Source organism: Eretmochelys imbricata, chromosome 7 (genome assembly GCF_965152235.1).
Source record: "Eretmochelys imbricata isolate rEreImb1 chromosome 7, rEreImb1.hap1, whole genome shotgun sequence".
Lineage (NCBI taxonomy): Eukaryota > Metazoa > Chordata > Testudines > Cheloniidae > Eretmochelys > Eretmochelys imbricata.
In genome coordinates this window covers 105,103,620-105,119,866 of record NC_135578.1, presented here as the reverse complement: position 1 = coordinate 105,119,866, position 16,247 = coordinate 105,103,620, and the positions used below count along the sequence as shown (strand labels likewise).

The window sequence follows — 16,247 nt, the reverse complement described above, 5'->3', positions numbered from 1 at the left end:
TTGCAGTATTACAGGATCAGAGCCACATTATTCTAGGCAATGTACAATCATACAGCAAATAATCTATGTGTATTCCTCATCTTTATTCCTCTTTCTCCCAACAGGATGGTACTGGGGCAAGTAAGAAACCAGTATCAGTTGTGTAATGTAGGTTGGGATACTGTATTTTATAGCATTACTGAGCTTCTACCCAAACAGAAAATTCTGGGATAGAATTAACACTCACTTAATCCAGTAAGAACTTCAAACATAAAGTCCCTTTGTTGCCCAGGATAGTCACCTTCACTTCTTTTTGGACATCTGAAAAAATGGCATGATATACAGGCCTGTGTTTTGCCACTGTTGTTCCAAAACAAAATCCCCTTTTCAGGAAAGTCATTTGCTTTCCCCCTATAAATTATGCAGTGCAACTCAGCATTTTCCAAAGAATCCTCCCTGACTGCAGTCTCTCCAATTTTAGTTTGACACCCCTGGCTCTCCTTCCCTTTCTTTGGTTAATATACTTTCTATTGATGGTAAGTGAAGATAAATTGATGAACGCCCCTTCTCTGTACAGAGGGTTACTTATCAGCAGTGGCAATCGCTATGCTACTTTTTCTTCTGGTCTCTTAGGAGTACTTTTTTTCTGCTGTAGTCACACAGCTACTGATCTAACATCCAAGGTCATAGAAAAAAAATCTAGTCTTTCAATATATAACAAATTACACATATATAGACTTTGCCAGCTATGCCTGAGAGGAAGCTGAAAAGTCCATTCAGGAGCCTAGCTGGCATTCCATGCTTTATTAAGGATACCCATTGGTAGCTTTCTGGAAATATAAATGATCTCAAAAGAATGAACAATGAGTTAATTTTCAGAAGTACCTTCTTCAAGGTGCTGTCTAAGAAGAGGAATAAACTGTGGGACAAATGATGATGGTCTAGGCACCTGGGGGAATACGAGGGGTCTGAGCAAGTGTATTCATGCCACAATGCAACTACATTTGTGCAAGGGAGACAGTTGGCAAGCATTGCATTACAGTGATGCAATTCCCAGAGTGGGCATGTTAGTCAGTCTCTGAGGAGGGAGGAGACTGTTGTAGCCAAAGATTTAAATTTTTTGTTCATTTATTGTGCGATGTTATGATTAACTAATATGTTATGTCATATATAATCATTGTATGCTAAATAGAGTTAAGTTGTAGGATTATAGAAGTACAAGATGGATCAGTAATTAGAAGTGATAATTATGTATTAAGTATCTAAGTATGTAGGGCTGAAACACAAGGCCTACAGGCTGAGACCTGTAAAATGTCATCTTAGCCATACTAGGCCATAGGCTTAAGAAATGCTTGGCATAAGTAAGTGACCAAAGATACTGTGATACTGTGAAAAATTAACAGCAAAATGTTTTGCTTACAAGATACCCAGTAGTCATATTTTTCTAATACATGCCTTAGCTGCAGGGTACACTATGTGCATAAATACTAATGAGGTATAGTCAGAATCTCATTATAAAAAGAGGGTGTCCAGACCAGGAAAACTGAGCTCCCTATGGGAAAACTCCAGCAGGAACCATCTCGCTACTAAATGATCAACTGGCAAGGCAGCCATCAGACCTTAAGAATATCATTAAGGATGTGAGTATAGCTATATTTATAACTTGTGCAGAGGTCTTTATAGAATTTTTATATGCATGAGTAATCATAACTTTAGTTTTAACTTGAATAAAATTTGTAAAACAGACTAGACCTTGTACTTGTAAATGTGGGAGTGGTCCAGATCCTTGGTCTTTATGTGTTCCTAGAGACTAAATCTGAAACAAGTAGCAGAGGTGACTTTCTTTCTGTTGAGTTGAAACTGTAGCCACTAGAGCCGAACCCCTGCTGGTGTAATACCACATTACAAAATTCACTTTAGATTTAAAAAAAAAAAAAAAAAGGCTATTCTGTGTCTCTTTCAACTTCCATTTCTGGATGACCAGAACAGCAACAGTAAGGAACATGGGGCTTGATTCCCATTCCCAGTACTGGAAAGACTCTCACTGACTTCAATGGGTTTTGGCTTGGGCCTATGATACATGATTTCCTCTGAGGTTACTTTAGTAACTGGAGGAAATGATGATGAGATGAAATTTACTGTAATCTGGAGAGAGAGGAGGAGTAAAGTGTCCTTCCACCCAAATCAAGAAAATGGGAGGTATAGGGCTACATCACACACACCTGGTGCTTTACAAATGCATCCCATAGTAAACATGAGATACTGCTATGTATCTCTAGATAGATAGATAGATATTTGCAAAAACCCTTTTTTCACCCTCAAACAAAATATAGAAACAAATCAACACTAAAAATGTGGATTTTGGACCAAGCACACTGAGATTCAGCCCTTTTCTGCTGTGCACAGTTTTAAAAAAGCGTGAGAGAGAGCACATTTAATCTAGCTATCAATAGCCTTTTCCTGGGAAAAAAAAATCCAGCATAAATGATGTATTCTTACTTGCAGTTCGGAAATTGCCTTATCTTTGCCAGAGCTATTTTTTGGATAGGTTTGCAAGTGAAGATTAAACTGTAATCTTTGCTAAATGTGTTCTTCATGCTCCTGCCCACGAGAACCAATGTATTTTTACTGCTGGCGCTCATCAGGGAACAGACTGAAGAGACAGCTAAGCCAGCACATCAGTTTTTACATGTATGAATATATTTTTATGTCACCAACTTAAAAAAAAAAAAAAAAGAGGAAAGTTTGTTGGTAGTCACAAACTGAACCACATCTTGATTATAATTATAATTATTATTAATAGTTTGCTAAGGATCCTGGTATTTTAATAATCCAGACAAAATGTTCTATTGTTAAGCAAGGAATCAAAATGTTACTGGAAATACATACAGGCATGGCATTGTTAAGAGTGTTGTTGTAGACACAGGCTCTCAGTGAGTAATCCAGCATGCAATTTTCAAACAGCTGCAGGGAATCTGCCACTTTTTCATGAAAGTCTTCTGCGGATTTATTCGCACTTGCAAAGTACAGATAATCCGAGTACAATCTGTGAATGAAATACATGTGTAAATGATGAATGAAATTCAAGAAAATCAATTTATATTATTGAAAATAAGATAGCAATGTTACTTGAGACAAGAGGGCCTGAATGTAACATTTACCCTTTAGTAGCTTATCCAAAACCTGCTGAAGTTGATTTCAGCGGGCTTCAGCTCAGACCTTAAGGGTCCAATCCTGTGAGTTGCTAAGCATCCTCCACTCTTATTAAAGTCAGCATCTAACAGGATTAGGCCCTAAGTAGTTAGGAGCCAATCCTTTTCTGAAGAGAAACTCTTGAAATATATCTTTGTTTATTTTGTATTAATTATTGTTATTCTGTATTGCAGTAATGCCTAGAAGCCCCAACTAAAAAGGGTCCTATTGTGCTAAGCTCTGAATGAACCCATAGTAAGAGACAGACCCTGCCTCAAAACAGCTTACTGTCTAAACAGATAAAATGGACAAAGAGTGGGAGAAGAAACCGAGGCAAAGAAAAGTAGAGTGACTTTTCCAAGACAGCCCGTAGGAGAGCTGGAAATAGAAACCAGGTTTCCTGAGTCCTAGTCCACACTGCCTCTCTGTATGCTTGGTATGCAACGTGATGAGGAGCTGTATCATGGCACAATCTGTGGTCTCACTCCTGCTGTCTCTATTCAGGCAAAGTTCCCATTTAGTTCAATAGGAGTTTTGCCTGAGTAAGAACTACAGCACCTACGGTCCACATATATACACAATACCAATATTAAAAGCAACCATGCTGCAATACCTTGCTCTGCAGCTATTTACTAGCCATCTCGGCCATACAAATTTGAATTACGGTGCAAATGGCAGGGTGCACTGTGATTTCAAATATGAAATATTTGTGCAAATCATTTCAAACATTTATAGTTGCTTAAATATTACAAGACAAAGATGACTTAAATTCTGGTTCATTTGGATGGACATAAAAGTGTAAAATGAAATATTTATTTTATTTGTTTTTAATCCCTGGGACTCTGATTAGAATCTCTAGATGTCAACATCATTTTAAAACCGAACGTAAGGGAAATGCCGGGATGTGACAAACAAAAGATAGTTTATCACCCTTTGAATGAGATACATATGTCATTTTCACCTGTTTGGGGCTCATGAGATATATCCAGAGTCCTGAAAATTCTGCACCACTTCAGAGCCAATCTCTGCAGCAAGGGTGAGAGTACAGAAGTATTAGGAGCCCAAAGAATCCATTCTTGGACACAGAATTCGAGAGATCCTGAATACACTTCACTCTCCGTAAGAGCATAAGTTTATGTAAATCATGATCTAAATGTAAAAGTGGATTTTATTTCACAGCTATAATGCCGGAGGAACACTGAATCCACTTCCATCTTCGATGCCCTTCCCATTTTTATTAAACCAAAAATATCAGGCTGGCCAGAGATTTCCACAGAAGCTTTAAAATACTACTTTTTATTTAGAGAGGTTAGGCCCTGTTTCAGCAAAGCACTCCGTACACGAGGACTCCCACTGGAGTCAAGCATGTGCTTCAGTGCTTTGGTGGATCAGGGCATTTATCACAGTATGAGTTTATGAACTCCTAACTCATCTAAAAAATGAAAAGACAGAAAGAAAGAACAAATGAAAGGGTGAGAGTAAGTAGAGGAGAGAGAGGTTGGAGGAATAAAAGGATAGCATTTCATATAGACAGACTCTTAATTTCTGAACTTTTAGATTTGTTTTTAATTTCATTTTTACATATTCAAAAAACAGTACTGAAAACTTGAGAAAAATTGAGAAACTGATGATGAGACACTAAGGGCTCTGTGCAACCTTTTCTCAAACCAGTGAACATGGACTCATGCAAGTAGCCCTATTGACTTCAAAGAGTATGTCTACACTACAGCTGGAAGCGTGCCTCCCAGCCCAAGTAGATGGACTTGCATTTGGTCTGCTTGAGCTAGAGTGCTAAAAATAGCAGTGTGGACATTGCATGGGCAGCAGCTCAGGCTAGCCACCCAAATCCAAGCCCACCCAACACCCTGGATCTGAGCTCTGGTGGCTAGCCCAAGCCACTGCCCATCCCACAATGTCTACATTGCTATTTTTAGTATGCTAGCTGGAGCAGAGCTAGTGCAGGTCTGTCTATCCGGGCTGGGAGGCTCTCTCCTAGCTGCATTGTAGACATACATACCCAGTGCTCGCCTAAATAAGACTTCACCAATATGAATAAGGCTTGCACAATCAGATCCTTAGCTGGCAATGTCAGGAGGAAGGACATGATTTGTATTTACTTCAAAATGCAAAAGATAATCTGTAGCTGTCTGTCACCAGAGACCCAATTAAGAGCCCTGTCCAGTATGGTTTCCAATTTTTGGCCACTCCCCAGCCCAGCAATTCTGTTAGCAGATTGAAGAGAATTTCCATAGAGAAATATAGATCTTGTTTGGAAAATTTAACTGGTAGGCAGTCAGAGCCTTCTGTTATTACATTTCTGCTCCTTGGCAAAATTTCAAGTGTGCATCGATTCCTCTAGATTTATCTGCAGAAGTGATATGGGATTGGGCCTACATTAGTTGCATCTTTCTGTTTATGTACTGAAACAAAACTGGTTCACCTGTGTTGTTGAAGTTAACAGTTTTTAGCAATATTCTACTACAACAGGAGAGAGGATTAGAATTCAAAATGATCTTAATAAGTTGTATAATTAATCTGAAAACACTAATATGAAATTCAATAATGACAAGTGTAAAGTTCTGCACTTAGGAAGGAAAAATCAAATATACAAATACAACATGTAGTATGACTAGTTAGGCAGCGGTACTGCAGAAAAGGGGCTTTTAGTGGATTACAAATTAAATGAGAGTCAACAGTGTGATGCTGCTGGAAAAAAGGCAAATGTCACTCTGGGTTGTATTAACAGGTGTGCTATATTTAAGCCATGGGAAGTAATTATTCCACTCTACTCGGCACTAGTGAGGCGTTAGCTGGAGAGTCCAGTTTTGGGTACCATACTTTCAGAAAGATGTGGACAACTGGAGACACTCCAGAGGAGAGCAAAAATAAAAAAAAAATATAAGTAAACATAGGGAAAATGTGAAAGAATTAGGCTTGCTTAGTCTAGAGAAGAGAAGACTGAGAATGGATGTAACATCTTCAAATATGTAAAAGGTTGTTATAAAGAGGACAGAGATTAATCATTGTCCATGTCCACAGAAGGTAGGACAAGAAGTAATCAGTTTAGTTTGCAGCAAGGGAGATTTAAGTTAGATATTAGGAAAAACTTTCAAACCATAAGAATAGTTAACCACTGGACCAGGTTACCTAGGGAGGTTGTGGAATCCTTCTTGGAGCTTTTCACAAACAGGTTAGACACACATCTGTCAGGAATGATCTAGGTACACTTAACTCTGCCTTGACACAGAGGGATAGACTAGATGGCTTCATTAGGTGTCTTCTCGCCCTGCGTTTCTGACTGTGCACAGTCATAGACACATTTCAATGCTCTGTTTAAGGACTGCTTGTAAAATTTCTCATGGCCACCAATGGATTTAATCCTGTCCTGTTATTTTTGCTTATAGGAAATACTGATACTTTTTAAGTATCAAGCGCCTCAGCTTCTCTACTTCAAAATTATTCTTCTCTTTAAGGAGAAGGCCATAGAGTTTAAAGTAAGCAATAATTGTAACTGTATGATTCTCAAGCACATCACTCCAATCCAGTTGCAGAAACACCAGTTCTCTTAAGGAATGTGTTGACAAGATTCCATGATGAGAAGTGAAGGGAACAGGCTTCTGGCAGGAAAATCCTACTATCCATCCAGAAATTTCAATTCCCCCTCCTAGCACCTGAGGGAGAGAACCAAGGCTCTGCATATTTCCCATCCATCTGCAAAGGTGAGGAGTTGAGCAGCCAAATGTTGGAGATGGATTCTAGGAAAGCCATGAAGATGTAGGAGGGTGGGGGATCTTACTCTCTTACAGGCCTCCATGCAGTCCTGTAGGGTCAGGCCACAACCTGCCCCTAAATAAACTGATTAGTGTAATCTGATTAAAAAAGAGTGTGGTAACTGTCAGAGTAGAAGGCACCAGCTTTTAGTGTTTGGCTGATGAAGGCAGGCAGGGAAATGTATGCCCCTTTAAGCCCCTACTCACTGACAAGAAACAGCCACTAAGTATTTGGCTGCCCGGATTATTTTGCTGCCTTAGGCATCTGTCTGTTCTGGTGTATATGGAAGATCAGGCTGCAGAGTAGAGGATATGAGAAAAAGATGGGGGAGAAGCTGAGGGACAGAAACAGCAGAGTTTAGTTATATGTGGCAGGCATTAAGCACGCAGCAGTATCTTTTCCTGGAAGTGCATAGTAATACATGTGCATGGAAAGACTGCTGTTTGGTAATGGCACGTTAACAAAAACCCTAAATGAGGATCAGGCTGGAAGAATCTCTCTCCAGGAGAATAGGATCAGGCTGACAGTTCTTGCCATCCAGGGTACAGGAGAACTGGCGCTTGCAGGAGGAATGGAGCCAGCAAGAATCATTTTGAAGATGAGCCATAACTGCAGTTTGTTTAAAAGGTTTAATTTTTCTGATTATTTGTTCTAATCATCTAAAATAATGTTTTTTAAATTGAAGAGCTGCTGACACCTTATGGAAAGCATTTCTCTCTCTACTCAACCGCCTACATTTTCTATATTTTTTTCCATCTGTTTTTCAATTCTAGGGACAGCTGCATGAAAATAAAATCTTTGTTGATTAGGATTTCAGCTGCTCCTGGTACTTATTGCTCACTTGAAGTCATTATACTCAATCATAAGGTCACACAAGTAAATAACATGGCCATGACTGTTATGGCACCCACAAAGGATTATGAAACAAGTCAACCCTGATATAAGCACGTGCGACTCCAACTGAAACCAGTGGGACAATTTCTGATCTCAATTGCACTGGGAATCTACACAACTGATGTCACTGGGAACTTTCCCATTGAATTCATTGGAAGCAGAATCAGGCCCTAAATGCAGAATGACTGTATTGAGCCAGACAGAATAAGGGGCTCATGCGGTGTACTGGCTGTCCAAGGCCCATATGAGCCTTGCAGCAGCTGAAGACAAGCCTGGCCACACCCCTTCCCATAATCCTGACTGCACCAACACATTCCAGAATGCCCTCTGTACCAGCAGTCTCTTAATGTAATTGACAGCAGAATCTGGACCAATGAGAGTTGCAGCCTTTTATGACAGGGCTAAACTTGCTCCTATGATTTCAGATGAGGCACAAGCAAAAAGGGCAAATGAAATCCTAAACAGACAGAATCTACTTCCCTGTAAATACCAAGTTAGTGAAATGGAACCCACTTTTTGTCTCACCCATATTACAACTGGCAAAGTGAAACACCCATATTACAGAGGATGGTAAAGTAATGAGAAAATTCTGGATAAGTAACATGAGGGAGGTACTTCAACCAGCTCTCTTGCATAAAATTACCATGTCTTAAACCCTAAGGTCAGGAGGAGCATTTAACAGTTGGGAAATGCTCTTCCTGTCCTCTGTGTCAGGAAACGCTGGCATGGCTCTTTACAGCTGACAAACAGGGAGGGACCACTCTGGCAGTTCCTGTTTTGCAAAGTCATGATGTCAGGAAATCTAGTCAAGGAGAAACCACAGCAGATGACCTGCCACCTAATACCATGCAACCTGACTGGATACGTAAGCATCATGATATGATGCTCCTGGGTTAAACATTTCAGTGCCAACTCCCACTCTCCTCCACCAGTGCAAATGGAAGGGATGTGCCCTGCTTTATTACGAAACATGTTCAGAAAGCCTGCCTGGGATGACTTCTTATTAAATATTTATATGTTGATTGATGTAAATCAAAGCAATTTAGATAACTGATTTTAATCATGATTTCAGATCAGCAAGCAGGAAACCTTGATTTAAGTCATGCTTTGCATTTGTATTTTAGTTATTTTTCTGAAGAGTTTGATTCTTATTGGTTGATACCAATAAACCATATTGATTGGCAATTAAATATAGCCTTCACACTAATTTTGGTGCTTCATTTGGCTCACAAGAAGGATACACTACACTACACACACACACTTATTTAAGTAGTTATATCACTTATTTATTAAAATTCCTAAATTTTATATTTTTAATTTGTTATAAAATGGTGAATGATGCATTCTTTATTTATTAAAAGGCAATTAATTTTTACTTGAGATTTGTGTCAAGTTATATTTTGATGGAAATTCAATTAAATATGCACAACACTAGCATTTTAAGGTCTTTTTATTGAATAAAACTACTGTAAAAGTGCTGGATAAATAAAGAAAAAAATTATCTAGAAGCTTATCAAAACATGTTTTGCATTTAAAACTAACTGATTTATTATACAAAAGCAAGTATTATTGGTAGTTAGTGAATTGAATGGATTGTTCTGATTAATATGTCCTTCAAGATGTTAGGATTAGTAGATCTCATCCTCTCCAATTAATTTTTATTCATATGCTGGGAAAGGGAAGCAAGCATTTCTGCTTTTTCAACTCCCAATTGGTTTCTTAACTTTTAGTGAACTAGTCACTGAACTCAGCTTGTTGAATAAACTGAAATAAAGAAAATATTCTCTCTGCAGTTGCTGTTGTGAAAAGTCAGTTTTTCATTTCAACTAACTTTGTTTCTAGGTACTTATATAGTGGCTTCCACCAGTTCAATAGTTTGACTTTCTTTAAAATTTGGCAGCACACATGTGTTGCTTAATATTTTTTGTATTTAATTTAAATAACTTGAATAGATTATAATAAGTTTAGGCCTTAGCTTAGGTTGTCAATTTCCAATTGAATTTTAATTAAATTGTATTATGTTAGCACCCAAACGTCCCAATGGGGACCCATTGTGCTGGGCGCTACACAAACATACAAGAGACAATTCCTGCCCTGAAGGGCTAGTCTTCACCCATCACCTCCTTCCTCGAGATGTAGTTTAGTGCATGGTTTCTAGCACAGTACTGATAAAATAATTATCAAAATTTACAGGACAGGAGAGAAGATGGGTTTCTCTTCCCTCTGTTGATGAACTGGAATTTCACTGCTGACGTTTATCTCGGACTTAGTTAAAAATGGAATAAAACTCTGTAAGAGTGATAATGGGATCTCACCTTGTAATCACTCAATAACATTTAGCTAGTTCATGTAGATACAGGAACTGATTAAGACATAGGCACTATGGGTATGTCTACACTGCAATTAAACAGGCACGGCTGGCCCATATCACCCGACTCAGGCTCATGTTTAATTGTGGTGTAGACATTCAGGCTCAGGCCCCCAATTAAACAGCTCCTTAGCCCAAGCCACACGAGACCATCAGCTTACATAGGCCAGCCATAGGTATTTAACTGCAGTGTAGACATATCCTATGGGGCCAATCCAATGCCAACCGAAGTCAATGGCAGTCTTCCCACTGGGTGTTGGATCAGACCTCAGAGGCACAAGCCTAGTGTCTCAGCTCAAGAGTTATGTGAGGACATCAACTGATGATCTGACTTTATATTTCTAAAAGCCTGAAAACGTGACCCAAGCGATATCAGTGCCTGAGTCCGTAGACAGCCTTTAACTATAGTTCTGCTCTCAAATGGGAGAGCTGCCCCATGCATTTTAATGGGTTATTAATTCAGCATACTGCTGTTCTGGGGGCCTCTGACAACACTCACTCACAGGGATAGTATGCGTGGGTAGCCCTTGCTGCCATCACCCTATAATGTTTTTTCTGGGGTGGTAGCCTGCCCAAACAAACATGTTTGTGGACCCTACCAGCGTAGTAGATGCCTTTTCCATGGGTGAGCCATGGCAGTGTGGCAGGGCACACTGAAACCCATGAAGCGTGTGTCTAGCGCTGGAATTATTTGGTGCAGCCCTGTTTTGGATAGCCTCGTTACAATTATGTGCTTCCCCTCACCCCCATTTTTGTGGTCCTCAATATATTGCTTTTATCTTTGAAACCGTGTATCTGGCCAGATGTGTCTAGCTCAGTAGTAAAGGAGAACTAACGTCAAAAGTTCTCCAGTGCTATAAAAAATTGGAGGAAGTACACCACCGTAGATTCTTGCCACTTGTGTGTGGCATTAGAGACTACCTAGAGAGGCATGGCCCACAACCCACAAGCTACAGCATACATGGGAAACTTTGGCCCAAACTGTGTGGTCCTTATAACATCAGTGAAGACTATCTACTCTTCCACTAACCTCTCAGGTCCCCTCACCGCTTTCCTGTGCAAGGTAGGGACCTTTTACCGAAGACCTCGTCCTTGAAGGATGGTGAAGCCCTACCCTGCAGGTGGTTGAACTGCCCTGAAAATATATATTTGACAAAATGTGTTGTTGCCATGAAGGGACTGTGGATCATGCTGCACAGCTTCACTCTGCTCCTCAGGGCCTCTGTTCTTTGCCTTTGCTACCCTCTGCACCACAGTGCAAACGAGAGCACAGTACAAATCCCTCTCTACTGACAGCCTGCTAGGGCACAGCTGCCCATGGAAGAGCTAAAACATAAATGGAAAAAAACGCTGTTTGTGTCTAATACACAGGAAAAATAGTTCAAGAACAGTTTATCTTTGTAAAAGTTCAACCCCATACCACTGCCAAAGTCAGCAAGTCCAAGGATGACCTGTTAAGTAAGTGTTAGCTGTGGAAGTTAAATATGCCCCAGACATTTTAGCTTAGTACTTTACCAAGTCTTTCCAAGATTTTAACAAACAAACAAAAAAACCTTGTATAAAGAAAAGGAGGACTTGTGGCACCTTAGAGACTAACCAACTTATTTGAGCATAAGCTTTCATGAGCTACAGCTCACTTCATCGAATGCATTCAGTGGAAAATACAGTGGGGAGATTTATATACACACAGAACATGAAACAATGGGTGTTACCATACACACTGTAATGAGAGTGATCAGGTAAGGTGAGCTATTACCAGCAGGAGAGTGCGGGGTGGGGGGAGGAGAGGAGGGAAGAAAATAACAGAACGCCACTAGCCATCACCTTCAGCCCCCAACTAAAACCTCTCCAACGCATCATCAAGGATCTACAACCTATCCTGATGGATGACCCATCACTCTCACAGATCTTGGGAGACAGGCCAGTCCTTGCTTACAGATAGCCCCTCAACCTGAAGCAAATACTCACCAGCAACCACACACCACACAACAGAACCACTAACCCAGGAACCTAACCTTGCAACAAAGCCCGTAGCCAACTGTGTGTCCACATATCTATTCAGGGGACACCATCATAGGGCCTAATCACATCAGCCACACTATCAGAGGCTCGTTCACCTGCACATCTACCTGCACATCTGTGATATATGCCATCATGTGCCAGAAATGCCCCTCTGCCATGTACATTGGCCAAACTGGACAGTCTCTACGTAAAAGAATAAATGGACACAAATCAGATGTCAAGAATTATAACATTCATAAACCAGTCAGAGAACACTTCAATCTCTTTGGTCACTCGATTACAGACCTAAAAGTGGCAATTCTTCAACAAAAAACCTTCAGAAACAGACTCCAACGAGAGACTGCTGAATTGGAATTAATTTGCAAACTGGATACAATTAACTTAGGCTTGAATAAAGACTGGGAGTGGATGGGTCATTAAACAAAGTAAAACTATTTCCCCATGTTTATTCCCCCCAACTCTCCTGCTGTTCCTCAGACATTCTTGTCAACTGCTGGAAATGGCCCACCTTGATCATCACTACAAAAGGTTCCCCCCGCTCCCCCACGGCTCTCCTGCTGGTAATAGCTCATCTTACCTGATCACTCTCGTTACAGTGTGTACGGTAACACCCATTGTTTCATGTTCTCTGTGTATATAAATCTCCCCACTGTATTTTCCACTGAATGCATCCAATGAAGTAAGCTGTAGCTCATGAAAGCATATGCTCAAATAAATTGGTTAGTCTCTAAGCCCTGGTCTACACTAGGATTTTAGGTCGAATTTAGCAGCGTTAAATCGATGTAAACCTGCACCCGTCCACACGATGAAGCCCTTTATTTCGACTTAAAGGGCTCTTAAAATCGATTTCCTTACTCCACCCCTGACAAGTGGATTAGCGCTTAAATTGGCCTTGCCGGGTCAAATTTGGGGTAGTGTGGACACAATTCAACGGTATTGGCCTCCGGGAGCTATCCCAGAGTGCTCCATTGTGACCGCTCTGGACAGCACTCTCAACTCAGATGCACTGGCCAGGTAGATAGGAAAAGAACCGCGAACTTTTGAATCTCATTTTCTGTTTGGCCAGCATGGCAAGCTGCAGGTGACCATGCAGAGCTCATCAGCAGAGGTGACCATGATGGAGTCCCAGAATCGCAAAAGAGCTCCAGCATGGACTGAACGGGAGGTATGGGATCTGATCGCTGTATGGGGACAGGAATCCGTGCTATCAGAACTCCGTTCCAGTTTTCGAAATGCCAAAACCTTTGTCAAAATCTCCCAGGGCATGAAGGACAGAGGCCATAACAGGGACCCGAAGCAGTGCTGCGTGAAACTTAAGGAGCTGAGGCAAGCCTACCAGAAAACCAGAGAGGCGAACGGCCGCTCCGGGTCAGAGCCCCAAACATGCTGCTTCTATGATGAGCTGCATGCCATTTTAGGGGGTTCAGCCACCACTACCCCAGCCATGTTGTTTGACTCCTTCAATGGAGATGGAGGCAACACGGAAGCAGGTTTTGGGGACGAAGAAGATGATGATGAGGAGGAGGTTGTAGCTAGCTCAAAGCAAGCAAGCGGAGAAACCGGTTTTCCTGACAGCCAGGAACTGTTTCTCACCCTGGACCTGGAGCCAGTACCCCCCAAACCCACCCAAGGCTGCCTCCTGGACCCGGCAGGCGGAGAAGGGACCTCCGGTGAGCATACCTTTTAAAATACTATACATGGTTTAAAAGCAAGCATGTGAAAGGATTAATTTGCCCTGACATTCGCGGCTCTCCTGGATGTACTCCCAAAGCCTTTGCAAAAGGTTTCTGGGGAGGGTAGCCTTATTGCGTCCTCCATGGTAGGACACTTTACCACTCCAGGCCAGTAACACGTACTCGGAAATCATTGTACAACAAAGCATTGCAGTGTATGTTTGCTGGCATTCAAACAGCATCCGTTCTTTATCTCTGTGTTATCCTCAGGAGAGTGAGATATCATTCATGGTCACCTGGTTGAAATAGGGTGCTTTTCTTCAGGGGACATTCAGAGGTGCTCGTTCCTGCTGGGCTGTTTGCCTGTGGCTGAACAGAAATGTTCCCCGCTGTTAGCCACGGGGAGGGGGGAGGGTTGAGGGGGTAGCCACGTGGTGGGGGGAGGCAAAATGCAACCTTGTAACGAAAGCACATGTGCTATGTATGTAATGTTAACAGCAAGGTTTACCCTGAAAGAGTGTAGCCACTGTTTTATAAAATGTGTCTTTTTAAATACCGCTGTCCCTTTTTTTTCTCCACCAGCTGCATGTGTTTCAATGATCACAGGATCTTCTCCTTCCCAGAGGCTAGTGAAGATTAGAAAGAAAAAAAAGCGCACTTGTGATGAAATGTTCTCTGAGCCCATGCTGTCCTCCCACACTGACAGAGCACAGACGAATGCGTGGAGGCAAATAATGTCAGAGTGGAGGAAAGCACAAAATGACCGGGAGGAGAGGTGGTGGGCTGAAGAGAGGGCTGAAGCTCAAATGTGGCGGCAGCATGATGAGAGGAGGCAGGATTCAATGCTGAGGCTGCTGGAGGATCAAACCAGTATGGTCCAGTGTATGGTTGAGCTGCAGGAAAGGCAGCAGGAGCACAGACCGCCACTACAGCCCCTGTGTAACCAACCGCCCTCCTCCCCAAGTTCCATAGCCTCCTCACCCAGACGCCCAAGAATGTGGTGGGGGGGCCTCCGGCCAACCAGCCACTCCACCACAGAGGATTGCCCAAAAAACAGAAGGCTGGCATTCAATAAATTTTAAAGTTGTAAACTTTTAAAGTGCTGTGTGGCATTTTCCTTCCCTCCTCCACCACCCCTCCTGGGCTACCTTGGCAGTCATCCCCCTATTTGTGTGATGAATGAATAAAGAATGCATGAATGTGAAGCAACAATGACTTTATTGCCTCTGCAAGCGGTGATCGAAGGGAGGAGGGGAGGGTGGTTAGCTTACAGGGAAATAGAGTGAACCAAGGGGTGGGGGGTTTCATCAAGGAGAAACAAACAGAACTTTCACGCCATAGCCTGGCCAGTCATGAAACTGGTTTTCAAAGCTTCTCTGATGCGTACCGCGCCCTCCTGTGCTCTTCTAACTGCCCTGGTGTCTGGCTGTGTGTAACCAGTGGCCAGGCGATTTGCCTCAACCTCTCACCCCGCCATAAACGTCTCCCCCTTACTCTCTCAGATATTGTGGAGCACACAGCAAGCAGTAATAACAGTGGGAATATTGGTTTCGCTGAGGTCTAAGCGAGTCAGTAAACTGTGCCGGCGCGCCTTTAAACGTCCAAATGCACATTCTACCACCATTTTGCACTTCCTCAGCCTGTAGTTGAACAGCTCCTGACTACTGTCCAGGCTACCTGTGTACGGCTTCATGAGCCATGGCATTAAGGGGTAGGCTGGGTCCCCAAGGACAACTATAGGCATTTCAACATCCCCAACAGTTATTTTCTGGTCTGGGAATAAAGTCCTGTCTTGTAGCTTTTGAAACAGACCAGAGTTCCTGAAGATGTGAGCGTCATGTACTTTCCCCGGCCATCCCACGTTGATGTTGGTGAAACGTCCCTTGTGATCCACCAGAGCTTGCAGCACTATTGAAAAGTACCCCTTGCGGTTTATGTACTCGCCGGCTTGGTGCTCCGGTGCCAAGATAGGGATATGGGTTCCGTCTATGGCCCCACCACATTTAGGGAATCCCATTGCAGCAAAGCCATCCACTATGACCTGCACATTTCCCAGGGTCACTACCCTTGATATCAGCAGATCTTTGATTGCGTGGGCTACTTGCATCACAGCAGCCCCCCCAGTAGATTTGCCCACTCCAAATTGATTCCCAACTGACCGGTAGCTGTCTGGCATTGCAAGCTTCCACAGGACTATCGCCACTCGCTTCTCAACTGTGAGGGCTGCTCTCATCTTGGTATTTGTGCGCTTCAGGGCAGGGGAAAGCAAGTCACAAAGTTCCATGAAAGTGCCCTTACGCATGCGAAAGTTTCGCAGCCACTGGGAATCGTCCCAGACCTGCAACACT

General features: G+C 42.2%; 1 protein-coding gene across 2 annotated transcripts in view; it reads right to left on the bottom strand.

The window, feature by feature from the left end:
• The window catches only part of CHST15 (carbohydrate sulfotransferase 15), a 98,409-nt gene that overhangs the window by 6,079 nt on the left and 76,083 nt on the right, over window positions 1-16,247 (bottom strand). For both annotated transcript variants that reach the window (XM_077822968.1, XM_077822967.1), the window contains one exon: window positions 2,869-3,025. In XM_077822968.1, the coding sequence (XP_077679094.1) occupies window positions 2,869-3,025 (157 nt within the window). The remainder of the gene's footprint in view (window positions 1-2,868; window positions 3,026-16,247) is intronic.